The sequence below is a fragment of the Rhincodon typus genome, chromosome 15 (assembly GCF_021869965.1).
Source record: "Rhincodon typus isolate 14 chromosome 15, sRhiTyp1.1, whole genome shotgun sequence".
NCBI lineage: Eukaryota > Metazoa > Chordata > Chondrichthyes > Orectolobiformes > Rhincodontidae > Rhincodon > Rhincodon typus.
The window spans coordinates 40,539,613-40,554,986 of NC_063346.1; the positions used below are offsets into that span (position 1 = coordinate 40,539,613).

The following is a 15,374-nucleotide window of genomic DNA, read 5'->3' on the forward strand; positions in this document are numbered from 1 at the left end:
GCTGCTAACTACATTTTAATTGGAGAAAGGTATAGCTTTTTATTAAAAATCTTTCCTTTGTTGCAACCAACCAAGAAGGCTGAAAGATAAAGGGAGCCAGTTCATTCCTTCTCACATGGTTGTAGCAAATTTTATAAAAGCAGACTGGGAAATCTCCCAAAGGTCAATTGATATTAAATCAGGAGGACTGCATCAACACCTGATGCATTCGACTTAATGAACTCAACTCAACATCCAGATTTACGGAACTACTAAAGCTGCCACAAAGAACAGTAAAACCCAGGGTTTTAAAAAGACAATATATTTCATGTTGGACAGAAGAAAGTGTGGGAGTTCATGGCTGCAGAGTAAATATTAATTGATTTTTCCATTTCTGGATAAAGTTTAAGAAGAAAGAGAAGTCAGAGAGGCACCAGATAAGGTGAGAGAAATTTGGAACTTGGAAACAAGTCAATGGAATTTTCTAGTTCATGGTGAGATACATCATTAATATACCAGAAAGAGAGACAAGGGAGCAAGCTGAAGTAGTAGTTAAAAAAATGAATATTCAACAAATTCCACCAACTTTGCCAGCTTCAGCATGATAGCGTCGTAGGTCTAACATCTTCGGCAGCTTCATAAAGTCAGAAGTAAGGAGGTTCACTGATGCTTGCATAATGTTCTGCACCTTTCGCAACTCCTCAGATACTGAAGCAGTCAGTCCTCATCCAAATGCAGCAAGACTGAGATAACATTCAGGCTTGGGCTGATGCAGAGCAAGTTAATATTCACTACACAAATGTTAGGCAATTACACCCTCAAACAAGAGAGAATCCAACCGTCACCTGAGATTCAATTGGCTATACCATTGCTGAATCAACACCACTGTCAACATCTAGGAGGATTAACATTAGTCATAAACTGAACTTGAATAGAAAAATAAATACTGTAGCTACATGAACAGGTCAGATACTGGGAATTCTGTGATCTTCAGACTTCTCAAAATCTGTCCACCATTTACAAGGCAGAAGTCAGGAATACGATGGAATACTTTCCACTTGCTGGAAAGCGTGCAGCTCCAACAAGTCAGGCAGCTTGACATCAGTACAAAGCAGCCCAATTGATTGGCACCCTACTTTACACCTTCAACATTTACCTATATCCAACTTTCCACCATGAGCCTTTTCTTGCTGATCTATGTATGTTCTCAGTTAAACAATACCCTTCAGTTTCCTTGGTTTCAAGTCCCTCCGTGGGCTCACCAGTCTCTATCCGTGCAACGTCCTTGAGCCTTATAACCTTCCAAGATATTTTCTCTCCTTTAGTCCTGGCGTCTTGAGTATCCACTATCTTATATCATTCCACCATTGGCAGAACTCTCTAAAACTCTCTGCTTCCAGGTTTCTATTCTCATTTGAGACCCTTCTTAAAACTACCTTTTTAACGAAGAATTTAGTCATCTGCTCTAATACTAATTATGTTACTAGTGTTTAAGAATGCTTCTGTGAAGCACATACAAATGGTTTACTTCATACATAAATACAAATGCTCTTTTTGTTTTTGATAAGGAGCCAAAGAACATTAGTAAGTAATTGGCAAATAGCAGTTGTCTTGGGACTGAATAAAAGTGGAATCTAACCAAATTGGAGTTTGTAAAAGGAGAATTTTTAAGAGATTGGCAAAGGCAATTTTGAAGAATTCAAGTCTGGATGTAAAAAAAGATGTAATGCAGTTTGCTTGGGATTAACAAAGAAACATCTTTGGCCAAAACATTTTACAAATTAACTCTCCCCTCCTCATCAACTTTAATCTTTCAACATGCAACCCCCCTTTTAAGGAAAATGGTTTGATCTGTGACATCACAATTGAATACCATATCAGTACATTATCTGGATCAATCCAGTAAAATCTTAACTAAAACTACTGAACTAGTTTTCTTCCCCTACTCCGAGATGACTGGCAAACTCATTGAGAAGGGAAAAGTAAATGAAATATCTGTCAATAATGGCACACAAACATAATAATATTATTTCATAATGTACCCCTTGAACTACTACAGTTGCTGAAAAAGAGTCGGCAGAGATCTGTTTGCTTCATCACTGCAGGATAAAATTATTATTCGTTCAAAGTTGGATTATAGTAAATCAAGTTGTTAGCCCATCAAAACCTAGGTAAAATTAGGCTAAGAAGAGAGTGCAAGCAATCAAAATATCAGCAAATATTTCTTTTCCCAAAAGAAAATTTCATAAATTTATGAACAAGATAAATCGTACTGAGAGAAATGCTCTCAAGTGAATCTCAGTATAAATCCAAAATGTGAAATCAGAAATAGTCACTGTCCCCTTCCTTGGTCCATAAAATCAAACATCCTAGAAATCCCTGTGTTTAGTTATTAGTTCCTTTCTTTCTCCAGTTTCTATTTCAACTTCCACTCTGATCTTGCCAAGCTCACATTGGCCATGACAACATTCCCTTTGCCACTAAACTTCTGACCACCCAACTTATACTTATTTCCGTGGTGACATCATAATTAGTTAAATCTTTTGAGTCACTTTTCAAAATAGACATCAGAATCGCCTTCCCAAAAAGCCAACTCAATCCCTCTGTCTTTCTAACCTACTTTATTCCAACCTGCCTTAGCTCTTCAAATTCCTTGAGTTTGTTGTCAGTTTATAAGTCACCCATCTCACCCACTACTTCCTATTTGACTATTTCTAACCAGGTTCAGCTCATCGTGTTCATACTATTGAAATAGTAATGTTTTTGAAATATGAGTTGCATCTCTGAAATATAGACAGTTACCTGATAATCTTTATTAATTTTGTACTGCATAAGTAACATATTTCTTGTTTTTTCAAGTTCTTGAACAGTCTCTGCATGTGTTGCCTGAAGCTCTCGCACAGAGTACTCCAAATCTTTCTTAATGTCGTCCTCTGCTTTCTCCAGGAATTCAATATGTCCATTTTTCTCGTGTTTACGAACCTACAATAAAGGCAAAAAACACATGACTGGTCTATATGCACATTCTCTTCCAGCTTTATCCTCCTCAATACGGATACAAAACTCTACAGTATGGCCAACTAATTGCAAAATACATAATGTGCAAAAAGATTAGTACCAGTTGTGTGTGTATTTACATAAATTTGGTTTTCATGCCTAAACAAAATGTATAACTTCCCCAAGTTTTGTCCAAGTATTTCTGTATTACCACCAGGTTATAATCCAGTCTTGTCCTTCAAACTCGTTTAAGATGATGATCAGGTGATAATCATTCACATTTATTCACTTCAACTCCAATATTAAAGGTAAAGTCACCATAGTCCTACTGGACCATAGGGCTGCTCTCTCACTAGGGAGACACAACTGGTGGTGGTTTAACGTGAGGGTCAGCATGCTCAGGTGAGATGTGAGGTTGAGAAGGTGGGACCTTCATGGTGACCTTGGCTGGTGTAGGAATTGAACCTGCATAGTTGGCATCACTCTGCATTACAAACCAGCTGTCCAGCCAACTGAGCTAACCAATCCCTTTCCAATATTACAGGGACACTGTGAAATTTGACAGCTTTGCTACACAGCAGAATTACCACCTTTTGAAGGACAACTTTGGGGAGGGATGGTGTGGTGACACTATGGCTTCAGAGATGCATTTTGTCCTTTGTTTTAGAAAGTGAAGTTTTAAGACAGATGTGACAAATTGTCTCCAATAAAGTAAACAACTTGTGAGGCCCTGGCGTTTTCTTTTAAATTTCGAACAATCGAAGCAGCAAGAATGGGTAGAGTCAGGCTCTCACAAATTCAGGGTTTCAGTTTAGTTTTCAATGTTGGGGTTTTGAAAGTTAGTTGTGGAATCTGCCAAACCTCTCTCTCTGCCAGAATTCTCTATTGGTGTTCTTTTCTCCTGGACTGGAGAAACATCACATGTAAGACAATCTGTTCTACTAATTTGCCTTTGCCAAGGGTGTATTTATGGGATGTTACTATATTGGAACAGTTGCTGTTTAGTAGTTACATCATCTAATTTTCTGTTAAGTTTTCCAACAGAGCTAAAGTTTTACCAGTTCTTCTTTTTCTTGTATTTTAACAGATGTAAGAATAAAAGTGTGTTTTGCTTAAAACTGAGTAGTGTGACCAATCAAATTACATCTGGAACCCAGCATCTTACACTTGCCATTAAATAAAAGTTAGGGCCTAGGCTATCTCCTTGATAGATTTGAAGGGGCAAAGACAGAAATTGCTGGAAAAGCTCAGTAGGTCTGGCAACATCTGTGAAGATAAATTAGAAATGACATTTCAGGTGCAGTGACCTTTCCTCAGAATATCAGTGGAACATTTGTGTGCTTTGCCATTGGAGATGGGACTTCCCAGGTGGCTGGTGATACAATAAAATACCAGGTAGCTTCATAACATACATACTTATTCAAGTTGGCTTGATGCCAATGAGTGAAAAACAATGCGTATAACAGTCCTTTAAGATATTCTTATCTAGACAGTTCTAATTCATATCCTTAATCTCCAAAGATGATTCAGGAGTCTCACTAGACATGGGCCAGGAAGGTAATGACTCTTCAGAGGAAATCATTTGCCTTCAGGGTGCACCATCACAGGCTTCATGTGATCAAAACACCAGAAAAATTATTCAAAAAAAAAAAGCAGTGGAATTTGTCAAAGGGATGCCTGGTTTTTTTGCTGTGTTGGGGAAATGGTGGCCAGGGATAATACAGGGACTTTTGCATGTGATTGGATTGTTGGAAACTAAGAGAACGTCACAATAATGAGGAAATCTTACGCAGCACGTGTAGTATTTGTATCACATTGTATCTCCTCCTCATGTGGTTTGAAGAGGCTGTGCCTTTTCCTCTTACACACCCAAAGCTTATTCCTTTTCAGTGCTGTGCAGAGTGCAGAGCAAAACAACCATTCTGGAGACTCTAACTGGTGCATACTGAAAGGTGCCTTCAAATCTGTTGAGGCCTCTGAAACATATCTTTAATGTACTGCAGGCTTGTTCAAAGATATATACAATTGTCATACAGTTTGCATTGTATTGCTCTTAGGCCTCATTGATGACATCTGAGGAACTCAACCAATCACATTTTATGTGGGTATCTCTTATATCTGAACAGCCAGCTGACTTGCTGAACAATCTGCAGGAAAATTACAAAAAGATGCCAACATTGTACAGCAGTTATTATGGGGTACTTTAACTACTCAAATATAAACGGGGATACTGGTGGTGTAAACAACAGTGAGGGGTAAATCTTCCTTGATTTTGTTTAGGAGAGTTTCCTATAGCAGTGTGTCTCATCAAATAAGAGACAACACAGTTGGATCCGATTTTTGAAAATGAGATGATTAAGTAGACCAGGGGTCAACGGATGTATGTTTAGAAGACAGTGATGATTGTACCATAAAGTTCAGAATGATGGTGGAGAATGACAATGATCAATCTAAACTAAGAAAAATTAATTGACAGAGACCCAACTTCAATAAGGCAAGAATAGAGGTGGGCAGGATAGATTGGAAAGAAAGTTTGGCGAGAAAAAACTGTAGCTGAGCAATAGATTATCTTCACAGTAGAGATGACTTGGGTAAAGTTAAGGCATATTCCCTCAAATGGGAAAACTAGGGTAAGCAGATCCAGAGCACTCTGGATGACAAAGGAAATAAAAATTGAGATAAAGAAGGAACAGTGTTCTAACGACAGGTGCCATGTAGAAAATATAATTGAGAACTAAGAGGAATATAGGATAATGATAAGGGGGGTGGTAAAAGAAAACCCCATGAGAACACAAAGAGAAATTATCAGAAAAGACTGGCAGCCAACATAAAGGGGAATCCCAAAGTCTTCCACAAGCATATACATAGTATGGGGATGGGGTGGGGTAGGTAAAAGGACCTATTAAGCATCAAAAAGAGGATTTACACCTGGAGGCAGGAGCGTGGTTGACATATTAAATTAATACACTGCATTTGTCTCTACCAAGGAACTAGATGCTACCTAGACCATGATGGCAGAAGAGGAAACTTTGTCATTAGAAGGCTTCAAAATTGATAAGTTTTGGACAGGTTGCTGGTACTTAAAATTGACAAAGCTCTGAGATTAGACGAGATGCATCCAAGGACAGTGAAAAAAGTGAGGCGGAAATTGGAGGGCCATAATCTTTCAGTTCTTCCAAGACTTGAGGGAAGGGCAGTAAACTGGAGAGCTGCAAACATCTCACCCTTGTTCAAGAAAGCATATACAATAAGCCGAGCAATTACAAACCAGTCAGTTCAACATCAGTGTTGGGGAAGCTTCCAGAAACAATTATTAATGTTCATTAATGTTCAAAATGGGGCAGAATTGCAGGACTGAGCCTAGGCTCATCCGCTCCTGTCTACGTTCTTTTTCTTTTTCTCTTTTCTTCTTTTTGCTTTTGCTCTTTTTCTTTTCTCTTTTTTCTCTTTTCTTTAAAGTCTGGAGGGTAGCAGGCAAAGGAGGAGGCTGCTGGAGGGCAGCAGCCGCAATGCCAGTTCATACCAGACACTGGTCCACCCCAGCCTGGGGTCTCCCGGTAAACGAGGAGCAGGTCATGGGCTAACTCTCCTGGGCTAGAATTGCAGGCTGAGTTGAGGCTCCAGTTCTGCAACTAGGCCAGGGTGCCTGAAGGAACTGAAGCGTCAGTGAAAGGGACAGTGGAGGACCCAATAACTGATGACCGGTGGCAACGTCTGGAGGAACATTGGATGGGGAACATGAGGTACGGAACTCGCGCACCACCAAGCTGAATCATGTCATCAAGATAAAGCAATACCATTGCTGAGATGGGTCAAGCAGGTAAAGGTCCATTGCTAATGACTTGAAGTATGAGGGTAACAACGGAATGAATTGGAGAGGGATAGGAGTGAGGTCCACACTGAATCCCCTACTGCCCAGCTAATCAATCAGGAATACTAATTAATTTAGGCTCTTGGTTTGTCTAGAAGATGCAGAACAACAAGCAGACTTAACAAGGCTGCACATTGCAAGGGTATATGCAGAGGTAAACCTGGCTGCATGATCCTCGCTCCACATGCGGATGTGGGAAGAGGTCCTCCTATAAGGCAACATCCCCATTGGCAAGGCCAAGAAAAGCTGGTCCAAGTTCAGGAGAATAATTACAGGCTGGACAATAACTAATCAAACTACTTCATAATTTTGCTTGTGCCCAAGCTGAACAGCTCCTCAAAGCTCTGCATCAACTATCAAAAGGTTAATGAAGTGACCACAACCAACCCCTGCCAGCACTATGACTGGGTAAAGTAGCCTACATTACCAGTGTTCAGTCATGCTATTCAGGCCCTGAAATACCTTAGCCAACTTTCAAAGGTCAGTGAACCAGATAGTGACAGCCTTATCTAACTGCATAATATGCCTAGACACCCTCTTCCAGAAAGTACAGTCAGCTGACCTAGTCAACTTCACAAACAGCAAGGTTGCTGAGGCCCAAGTGGCCTATCTAGGACATATAGTCGGTCAAGGACAAGCACTGCCTAGGGTAGCAAAGGTACAAGATAACACAATTCCCCAATCCCACAACAAAATGGGAAATCGTGAGGTTTTTAGGGATGTGTGGGTTCGACTGAAAGTTTATCCCAAACTCCACCACAGTAGCTGTACTGCGAACAGATCTATGAAAGAAAAAGCCAATATAGTATGAGAAATGTTATTTAACAGCTTTTGAAAAGCTGAAGGTCATGTTAATAAATGAGACCAAGCTTGCAGCTCCACGCTTTAACAACCTCTCTGTTATCTCTTCAAAAAACTCCAGCAAGTTAGTTAAACATAATTTTCCCTTAAAAAACCCATGCTGACTCTTCTGAATTAACAATCATTTTCCTTGCTTCTTACAATTCTATCCGAATAACGTTTCTGGAAATTTGTTCACCACTAAAGTTAAACTGACCAGTCTGTAATTGCTGGGCCTCTCTGGCCGACCAATTCACGTTTAATTTATGTTGATTCTGGCTGTCAGAGTTTAGGCTAAGTTAGCATTTAGTTTTTGCTTTGCTTGCATCTTATATAGAAAATACTCATCGGTTTTAAACCACGGAACCCTATTGCTTCATTTAGTTAGTAACGTGAATTTCAGCTTCTTTTTTTAACAATGGTCTTTAGTGATTCATAAAAATTTAAATTTTTGTAGTGGTATTTGAACCTGTGTCCCTAGAACATTAGCCTGAGTTTTTGTGACAATTTCACTATGCTACTGTCTCTCCAATTTGTCAAAGTTAGCTCAGCACAAGTACTGTGAACAAAGCTTTTCCCATCAAACACAAGAAAGTATCTATGAGGTGTCAGTAACTATTGCCATATTTGTCTGTCAATTGTGTTTTCATCTTCGTTTTACTGACAAGTTCCAGAGAGCATGAGAAACCTATGGATTCACAACCAAACAGTAAAATCAAGCCTAAATTTCTTGAAATGACCGATTAACATATTAAAATTGACCAGACTTGATTTTTTTCTGAAAGCAAGCCAACACATTTTGCTCAATGCAGAAAGGGACATGAAGGAGCTGGCTTCCTGATGTGTTATCAATTTCTACTGTTTTAAACTCCCAGATCAATGTATTCAGCATGTTAAAATTCGATCCAAACCGTGAGCAACATTCATAAAATATATTCTTTGTTGTAAAGATAAAATATCAACAGAATAAACAAATTTCATATTACTCTTCTGACTTTGTACTCCTGGCTCTTTCTGACATTTTCCTATGTTTAAGCTACAATAGCCACTTGAAGGCACACCAATGAATTCACCTCTTAAAATGCAAGACACTCCAATCAGGGCTTATGAGGGTCAGATTGTTATTAGTTCACAGAGTAGACACAAATTGGAAGAAGGATCAACTTCTTTGCATTACCTTTATGAGCATCAGTGCTTCGCTGAGTTCAGTCACATCAATATCACTCTCCTGAAATTAAAATGGTCAATAAAGGGCATTATTAAATGGAAATGAATAATACAGGGATAACTGGAAATGACATACTAGATTCTCACCAAATATGACATTTGGCTTGAATATCATGAATAAATAAACCAGTGCATTTTACATTTTTTTTTCCCAAGGCTTGATGAAGCAGAAAGCTGGTATACTTATGGCATGCATAAAACATTTCAAGCATTCCATTGTCACTTTCTGGCAGATATAAATGCACTTCAGGTAAGTATCTTACTTTGGTGAAGAACTTCATACGCTCTTTTAGTTCATCCAGCTGTTGCTTGTATTCAAGATAGTGCAGCTGAAGCTCTTTGTTCTCCTGGGAGAGGCGTTCATTTTTTTCTGATATTCGTTACACAATAAATGGAAATAATAGAGAGACATCTTAACATCTTAAAACAAAAATGTAACAATGGCAGTTTCTAATAACAAGTGTAACTGAGTGAAATCAAAGGAAGCATGTAAGGAATCCAATTTTTATCCAGAAGAGCTGAACATTTTATGTTCTCTATAATTCCACTCAAAATCCTGGGAGAAAAATTCCTATAAGTTTATGTAACAGAACAGCAAAAATGCTGTTCAGAAAAGGATTTGCAAATGTGTTACAAATAGTGAAAATAACACAACGAATTTACAGCAATTTGCCATATGTTATGATGAGTTGTTTCCTACATTACAACAGAGACTAGCATCAAAAACATTTCACTGGTGTCAAGCACTTGAAGACATCCAGACAGCATAAAATCTGCTACATAAATGCAAGTCTGTCTGAGAATAATTGAAAATTTCCTAAATATTACAAATGACAACAGGAATCTTATGATTGAGGAGTATTTATCCTTAAGGTTTGAATATACCTCAATGTCTGGTCATGAATATTGTTTGAAAGGGTGTGAAATTACAATATAGTAGTTTTGATTTACTGTCTACCTAAACTGAGATTATTGATACAAAACTAGTAGTCATAATCAGCAAGTTCATATTAATATTTTAGGAGCATGTTTTAGTTTGGGAAGATTACATTTTTAAGCATTAAGGAGTTAAAATGTTGGACTTCAGAAATCTCAAATAGAATTCCATCTGTGCTTATGAGGTCAGAATTGGTACGGTGAAAGCCATAAAAACATCAGGTCATCTTCATTTAGTTAGGAACTTCAGACAAGTCTGAGAAGAACTGCCCTGACTTCATTAGGTACTTAAAATATTTAAGCAAAATTTGGGTCAAAAGGTGTGATTTTGAAGCCACAAGTTAAGGGGACATTAATTGTAATGTCAGTTGCCACGAAGATGCGTAATTCAGGGTGGAGCTTTGGTTGGAATTCTGGGAAGATATCTGTGGGATTTGTCCAGAAATGCTTCGGGTTTGATCTAAAAACATCCACGTTGATGGGTGCAAGCCCTGCACTCAGAGAAAGAAAGAGAGTCTGCTAAGATTTGAAAAGCAGCTCTGAAACATGTGCTTTCAAAATTCAGGGTATTTCTGAGTTGCCAGCACTAAGCAGTTAGGCTATGGAGTGCAGTGAGACCTAAATTCAACGAAGAAGTCCACAGGCTTTGAAGAAATGTTGGAAGGATCCAAATGAAATTTTGTACCTCAGAATAGTTGGAAGATTGAAGAGAAATTGAAGCAAATTCTTGAGAGCTGTGGAACTTTGATATGGTGAAAGGCTTAATATCCATCCAAAGCCTTTTTGGTGGCAAGTCATAAGGAAAATGGGGAGGTTCCTTTGATAATTTTACTCTAAACTATATGCCACTGTGTTTTTATGCCTTGCAATGTGCAGGATAAGCATTCACCTAAGGGAATGTTTAGTTAGTCAGGTTTGTTCTAGTTAATTCTTCTACAGTAAAATTCAACTATTTTGAATAGTGAAATCACAGTGATGTGATTGCTTTTAGTGGATCAGTCGGTGTTTGAATTTCTCTTTAAACATGAATGACTTCTGTAGGGATTGTAATAAAAACTTCTTGTATCATACAAGAGTAAATTAAAATATTACTTTGCAAAGTTGCACATGTTATTTAAAACATAAAGAAGAAGTATGGCACATTAATCCCACAGACTCAGTCTAACTTTCCTTCTCGTGAACTTCATACAATCATCAGTAATTTTTTAAGCATATCTGCTGGAACTTTCCATAGAAGTATAAAAGTAGCGTTACTGGATTGGATGTTATTTATACTATTTTCCAATCAGCTGTAAGCGAGTGAAGAGGAACATGAGATGGGCTGTATCAGTGGCTGATCCAATACTGCCAATTTTACACCCATGTGAAGCCTAAACTCTCTTCCACTGCGTAGAATAGTCAAATTCGAACAATGTGACCTGTGAAAACAGCAACATATAATCTAGGCACCAAAGTATTTGTTTGGCATGAATTTAAAACTAAACATATTAATTGATTCCAAATGGATAGTGGCTTGGCTCCCTTGATATTGGTTTACTAATCAGGCACACGCTGATGTGGGATCAATGTAATCCTACCAGATAAGCAAGTTAAGAGTAGTGTTTTCCAACATTTTGATTACTAACTGCATTAAAGCAAGGAAAATAATGCTTTATTTAAAACTGAAGCCGTATTATTCCAAACATCATATTTTATACTTCAAAAACATTTTTAGATACAGTGATGAAAGGTATGGAATTTCCAGGTATCATTTTTAAGTTTTGCTTTCAGGATGGCAGCATGTGGGTGTTAGTTGGTTTGTTAAAGGGTTTTCTTTCTAAAATAAACAAAGTCACTGAGACTTTTCAGAATAGGTGACCTGGTCCAGAATGTGTCAGAGAGCAGGTGACTCCGATCACAGGTTTGAAGAACCCTTGAAGTTTATTGGAATAAGATGTTTATACTGTGAGGTTAATGACAAGCAGAGTAAACATGTAATACCATTAACTCAGTTCAGAAGCAAGTATTTTTCAATTCAATTATAAAACACCAGAGCAGCGGTGAGAAGCAAGCATAGTTTCTCTTGTGGAAATGAGTTTTTTTTCGGAGCAGTTCAGGGAATAAGTTATCTCAGTAGAAGGATAGCAAAGTTTCATTAAAATCCACAGTCTATCAGAAACTGAGAAGATTTAAGCTCTCAGTTTGTAAGTAATGATGTGGGAAAACTGCATAGTTCACAGGAAATAAATGGGGAAAAATCTGTTAAGTAGAAATTAAAGATTTGATACTGAGAAGTAATTTCTCTAGAAATTAATCTCTGTAAATTGATAGTGACAAGTAGTAAGTTGAAATCTCTGTTTTTCTGTGTTTCAAGAATTTTCTAAACTGTATTCTATATTTAGTTAGCTTGTTTTTGTTTTTTGTCTTTCCGTAATAGCCGGCTGCTGTTAAAGAAACTCTGCAGCTCTGCATAAATTGTATTTCAGTGATTGACCATCACTTTGACTGAACTAAAAAAGGAAAATATGATCTATCATCATAACGCTATGGGACTGGCCCACATGCTGTGTTTTTTAAGATCATGACTCACCACCACTTTCTTAAGGGTAATTAGGGATAAGCTGTTTTACTGTGTGATACCCACTTCCCATGAATGAGTAATGACATTACAAGCAACAGCTTCAACTTAATGCATTTTGCAAATTGTCAATTAGAAATTAGACCTTGTTGCATCCATTTTACGGGTGAAAATTGGGCACAACAGGATTCAATTTAAGGGACTCATGTTCTGCCCCTCAAGGACACTTGAAAAATATCCAAATCAATATTAAGTTGTCATTTTTCAAGAATCCCTGATAATTACCTGATAAGGCATGTTAAGCTCCTTACATATGTACATAAATAACAGGTCATATGAATTTCTGCCCATACAGTAACTAACAAAATAACAAGTACTACATTTATAGAAATTATTTATAAATTTACAATGGTATTTATATCCTTTAATGTAATTTTGAAGTCTGTTGAAAATACTTAAAGTAGTCATGTATTAGAATTTGAACTAGTACATTTCATGTCAGTTAACACATTGTATCTGTTGTCATTTAAAATGCTCATTCAATGAAACATTGAATATTTGTAAATATAAAAATCTATAGCAATTGTAGTTACTTTGCTTACAGAAGTATCATTCGTATCTTGTACAATTTCTGTGTAGTCTGCATTTTAGTTTTGTACCCACTTCCTTAACAGACTTTTTTTATTTAAAGAATAATACATCATAATTGTTCTGTAGAGACACTACAATTAAAAACATGATACAACTGCAGGGTATTATTTTGCTTACAGTGTAATTCTGGAAAATTCTAACATCTTACAGATGCTCATTTCTTAACCCTTTTTAGTCTATACTTTTAAATCCTAACGTTTTGAAACAACATGCATTAATGACCATCATGAAGAAATTGCCTCTTTGGGACATGTTACATGAAAATGTTTAGTACTTGAGGGGAAAAAGACCATGGTTAATGTTACTTATTAGATTAAGTTTCTGAATTGTATACTGTGTACTTTTCAGAAGTGAAATAGTTTCTCTGAGCCTCTGAACCTGATAGCCATGCCCTGTAAACCACTTTTTGCTTTCAGTTTTGTTCAGAAGGTGCTGGTGTTACTATTATTGTATTATTTCCAGTGTTACACGCAAGCAAAACACAGCATTCTCCAAAGTGATCACTTGAAGAAGACACACTCTGAGTAATACGAGAAGCTTGTAAATATTTCACTATGTATGCCAATTTAAACACTTTGTGAACAATAACCTTCACTCAAATTTAAACTGTGTATGGAAGACAGTACTTTTTGAAACAATTTTGATTGGTTTTTAATGCTTATTGGTGCTCTGATATGCTAAACTTTTTCTTGCTTGGTTCTTGTCTCTTAAATACAAGCTTTTTTTTTTAAAAAAGAACTAATTTAGTTATGGTGAATTGTGACATATTTTCTGAAAACCTACAATGTAACATGATGGTAATACCATTTCGCATCAGCTTCAATTGCCAAAATACATCTAAATATGTGCAAAGATAAAGATAATGTATGTCTTTCAAAATATGATTTGATGGCAACTTTCCAACATAAAAAGATACTGTTATTTTATTCAATTTTACAGCATATTATTTTAGTACACTTTAGCATCTGTACTAATTAAATTGCAAGAAGTTAATCATTTTTAATTTCATAGTCTAAATTCCAGTAATTAATCTAATATTTTCCCAGAACATATTTCAAAAGGAGATGTGCAAACTCCATACAGACAGATAGTTGCCTGAGGATGGAATCAAACCTGCGTCCCTGGTGCTGTGAGGCAGCTGTGCTAACACTGAGCTACCATGCCGCCCCTAATATGAATACAATGAATGCGAACAAGAGATAAAAGAAATCTATGTTTCTTCTTAATCTATATTAAACTTTCCAAGAACAGACGAGCAAGCTACACAGTCAAACTTTATTGTTAAAAAGAAGGGTACATGTCAGAAGAAAACATAACAAAAATGGTTGAAAAATATTACCTATAATTACAGATAATGGTTGTGAGAATAAACAGTTTTGCTAGCTGTTTCTTTGCTGTTGCTTCTATTAATATTTTAAATTAATGCAATCATACCAATATATCTTTAGTACTCTTATGAACGACTACACTTGCCATTACTGCAACCCATTACAATGCACAACAGGTCATGTAAATGTAAACTGTATATTTTGTATTCAATTGCTCATTATTATGAAAGATTAATTATGCTGAGGATAAGGATAATTTCCATCTCACAATGGTTCATGAAAACTCTCGAAAAAAAGTCAAGACTTCTAAACCCAACACTTTGGCGTGGCCCTTCCCACAAAACAGAGCAAAACAAAATCTGAACGATATGAAGAAATTTCCAATTTGATACATTCTACATAAATTTTCCAATGACTGTGGATAAAGAGCCACGGTAAATGTAATTAAATCTAATAGGTTTTTGGAGCAGTCTGGCATCTCTAGTTTGTTACATTTGGTGTACTTGGTTCCTATGAAGAAACCCACAATCTCTACTTATGCCTGTTCATTACTCAAACTTCATTAAACTATGATGAGTTGCGCCATTTCTTGGCCAGGGCACTGGATGGACCCCTGCCTTGTTACAAGACAGCACTTTGTCTTGTGTGCTAACAGATGCCCATCTCGGAAGCTGAAAAACCAACTAAGATTCACTCTGTTTGTCTGTTTGCAATTGATTTTCATCCACTCCAATATCTTCAATTTAGTAAGAAGCATATCTGGGAAATGATGAATGCATTTAAAAAAAAACACAATTTTGAAGCATTTGGCTACAATTATTCAAAAGATTACATATGTAATACATTTTAAAACCACAGGACCACATTTCATAATTCAAAATATTTCCAGTTTAAAACCAGCAAATTTGCCATCAACCAATTTTGTCACAAATATCTGAAGCTCCTTAACTATTGATAAAGAAATGGTTCTACATAAGGGTTGTGAAGT

General features: G+C 36.8%; 1 protein-coding gene across 3 annotated transcripts in view; it reads right to left on the reverse strand.

Moving 5' to 3' along the window:
- The window catches only part of rpgrip1l (RPGRIP1 like), a 177,721-nt gene that overhangs the window by 106,070 nt on the left and 56,277 nt on the right, over positions 1–15,374 (reverse strand). For 2 of the 3 annotated variants that reach the window (XM_048605887.1, XM_048605888.1), the window contains 3 exons: positions 9,178–9,284; positions 8,865–8,915; positions 2,782–2,961 (listed from right to left, as the gene is read on the reverse strand). In XM_048605887.1, the coding sequence (XP_048461844.1) occupies positions 2,782–2,961; positions 8,865–8,915; positions 9,178–9,284 (338 nt within the window). Of the gene's footprint in view, positions 1–2,781; positions 2,962–8,864; positions 8,916–9,177; positions 9,285–14,319; positions 15,146–15,374 lie in introns of those variants that run through there. The other variant, XM_048605889.1, reaches the window with a different exon arrangement.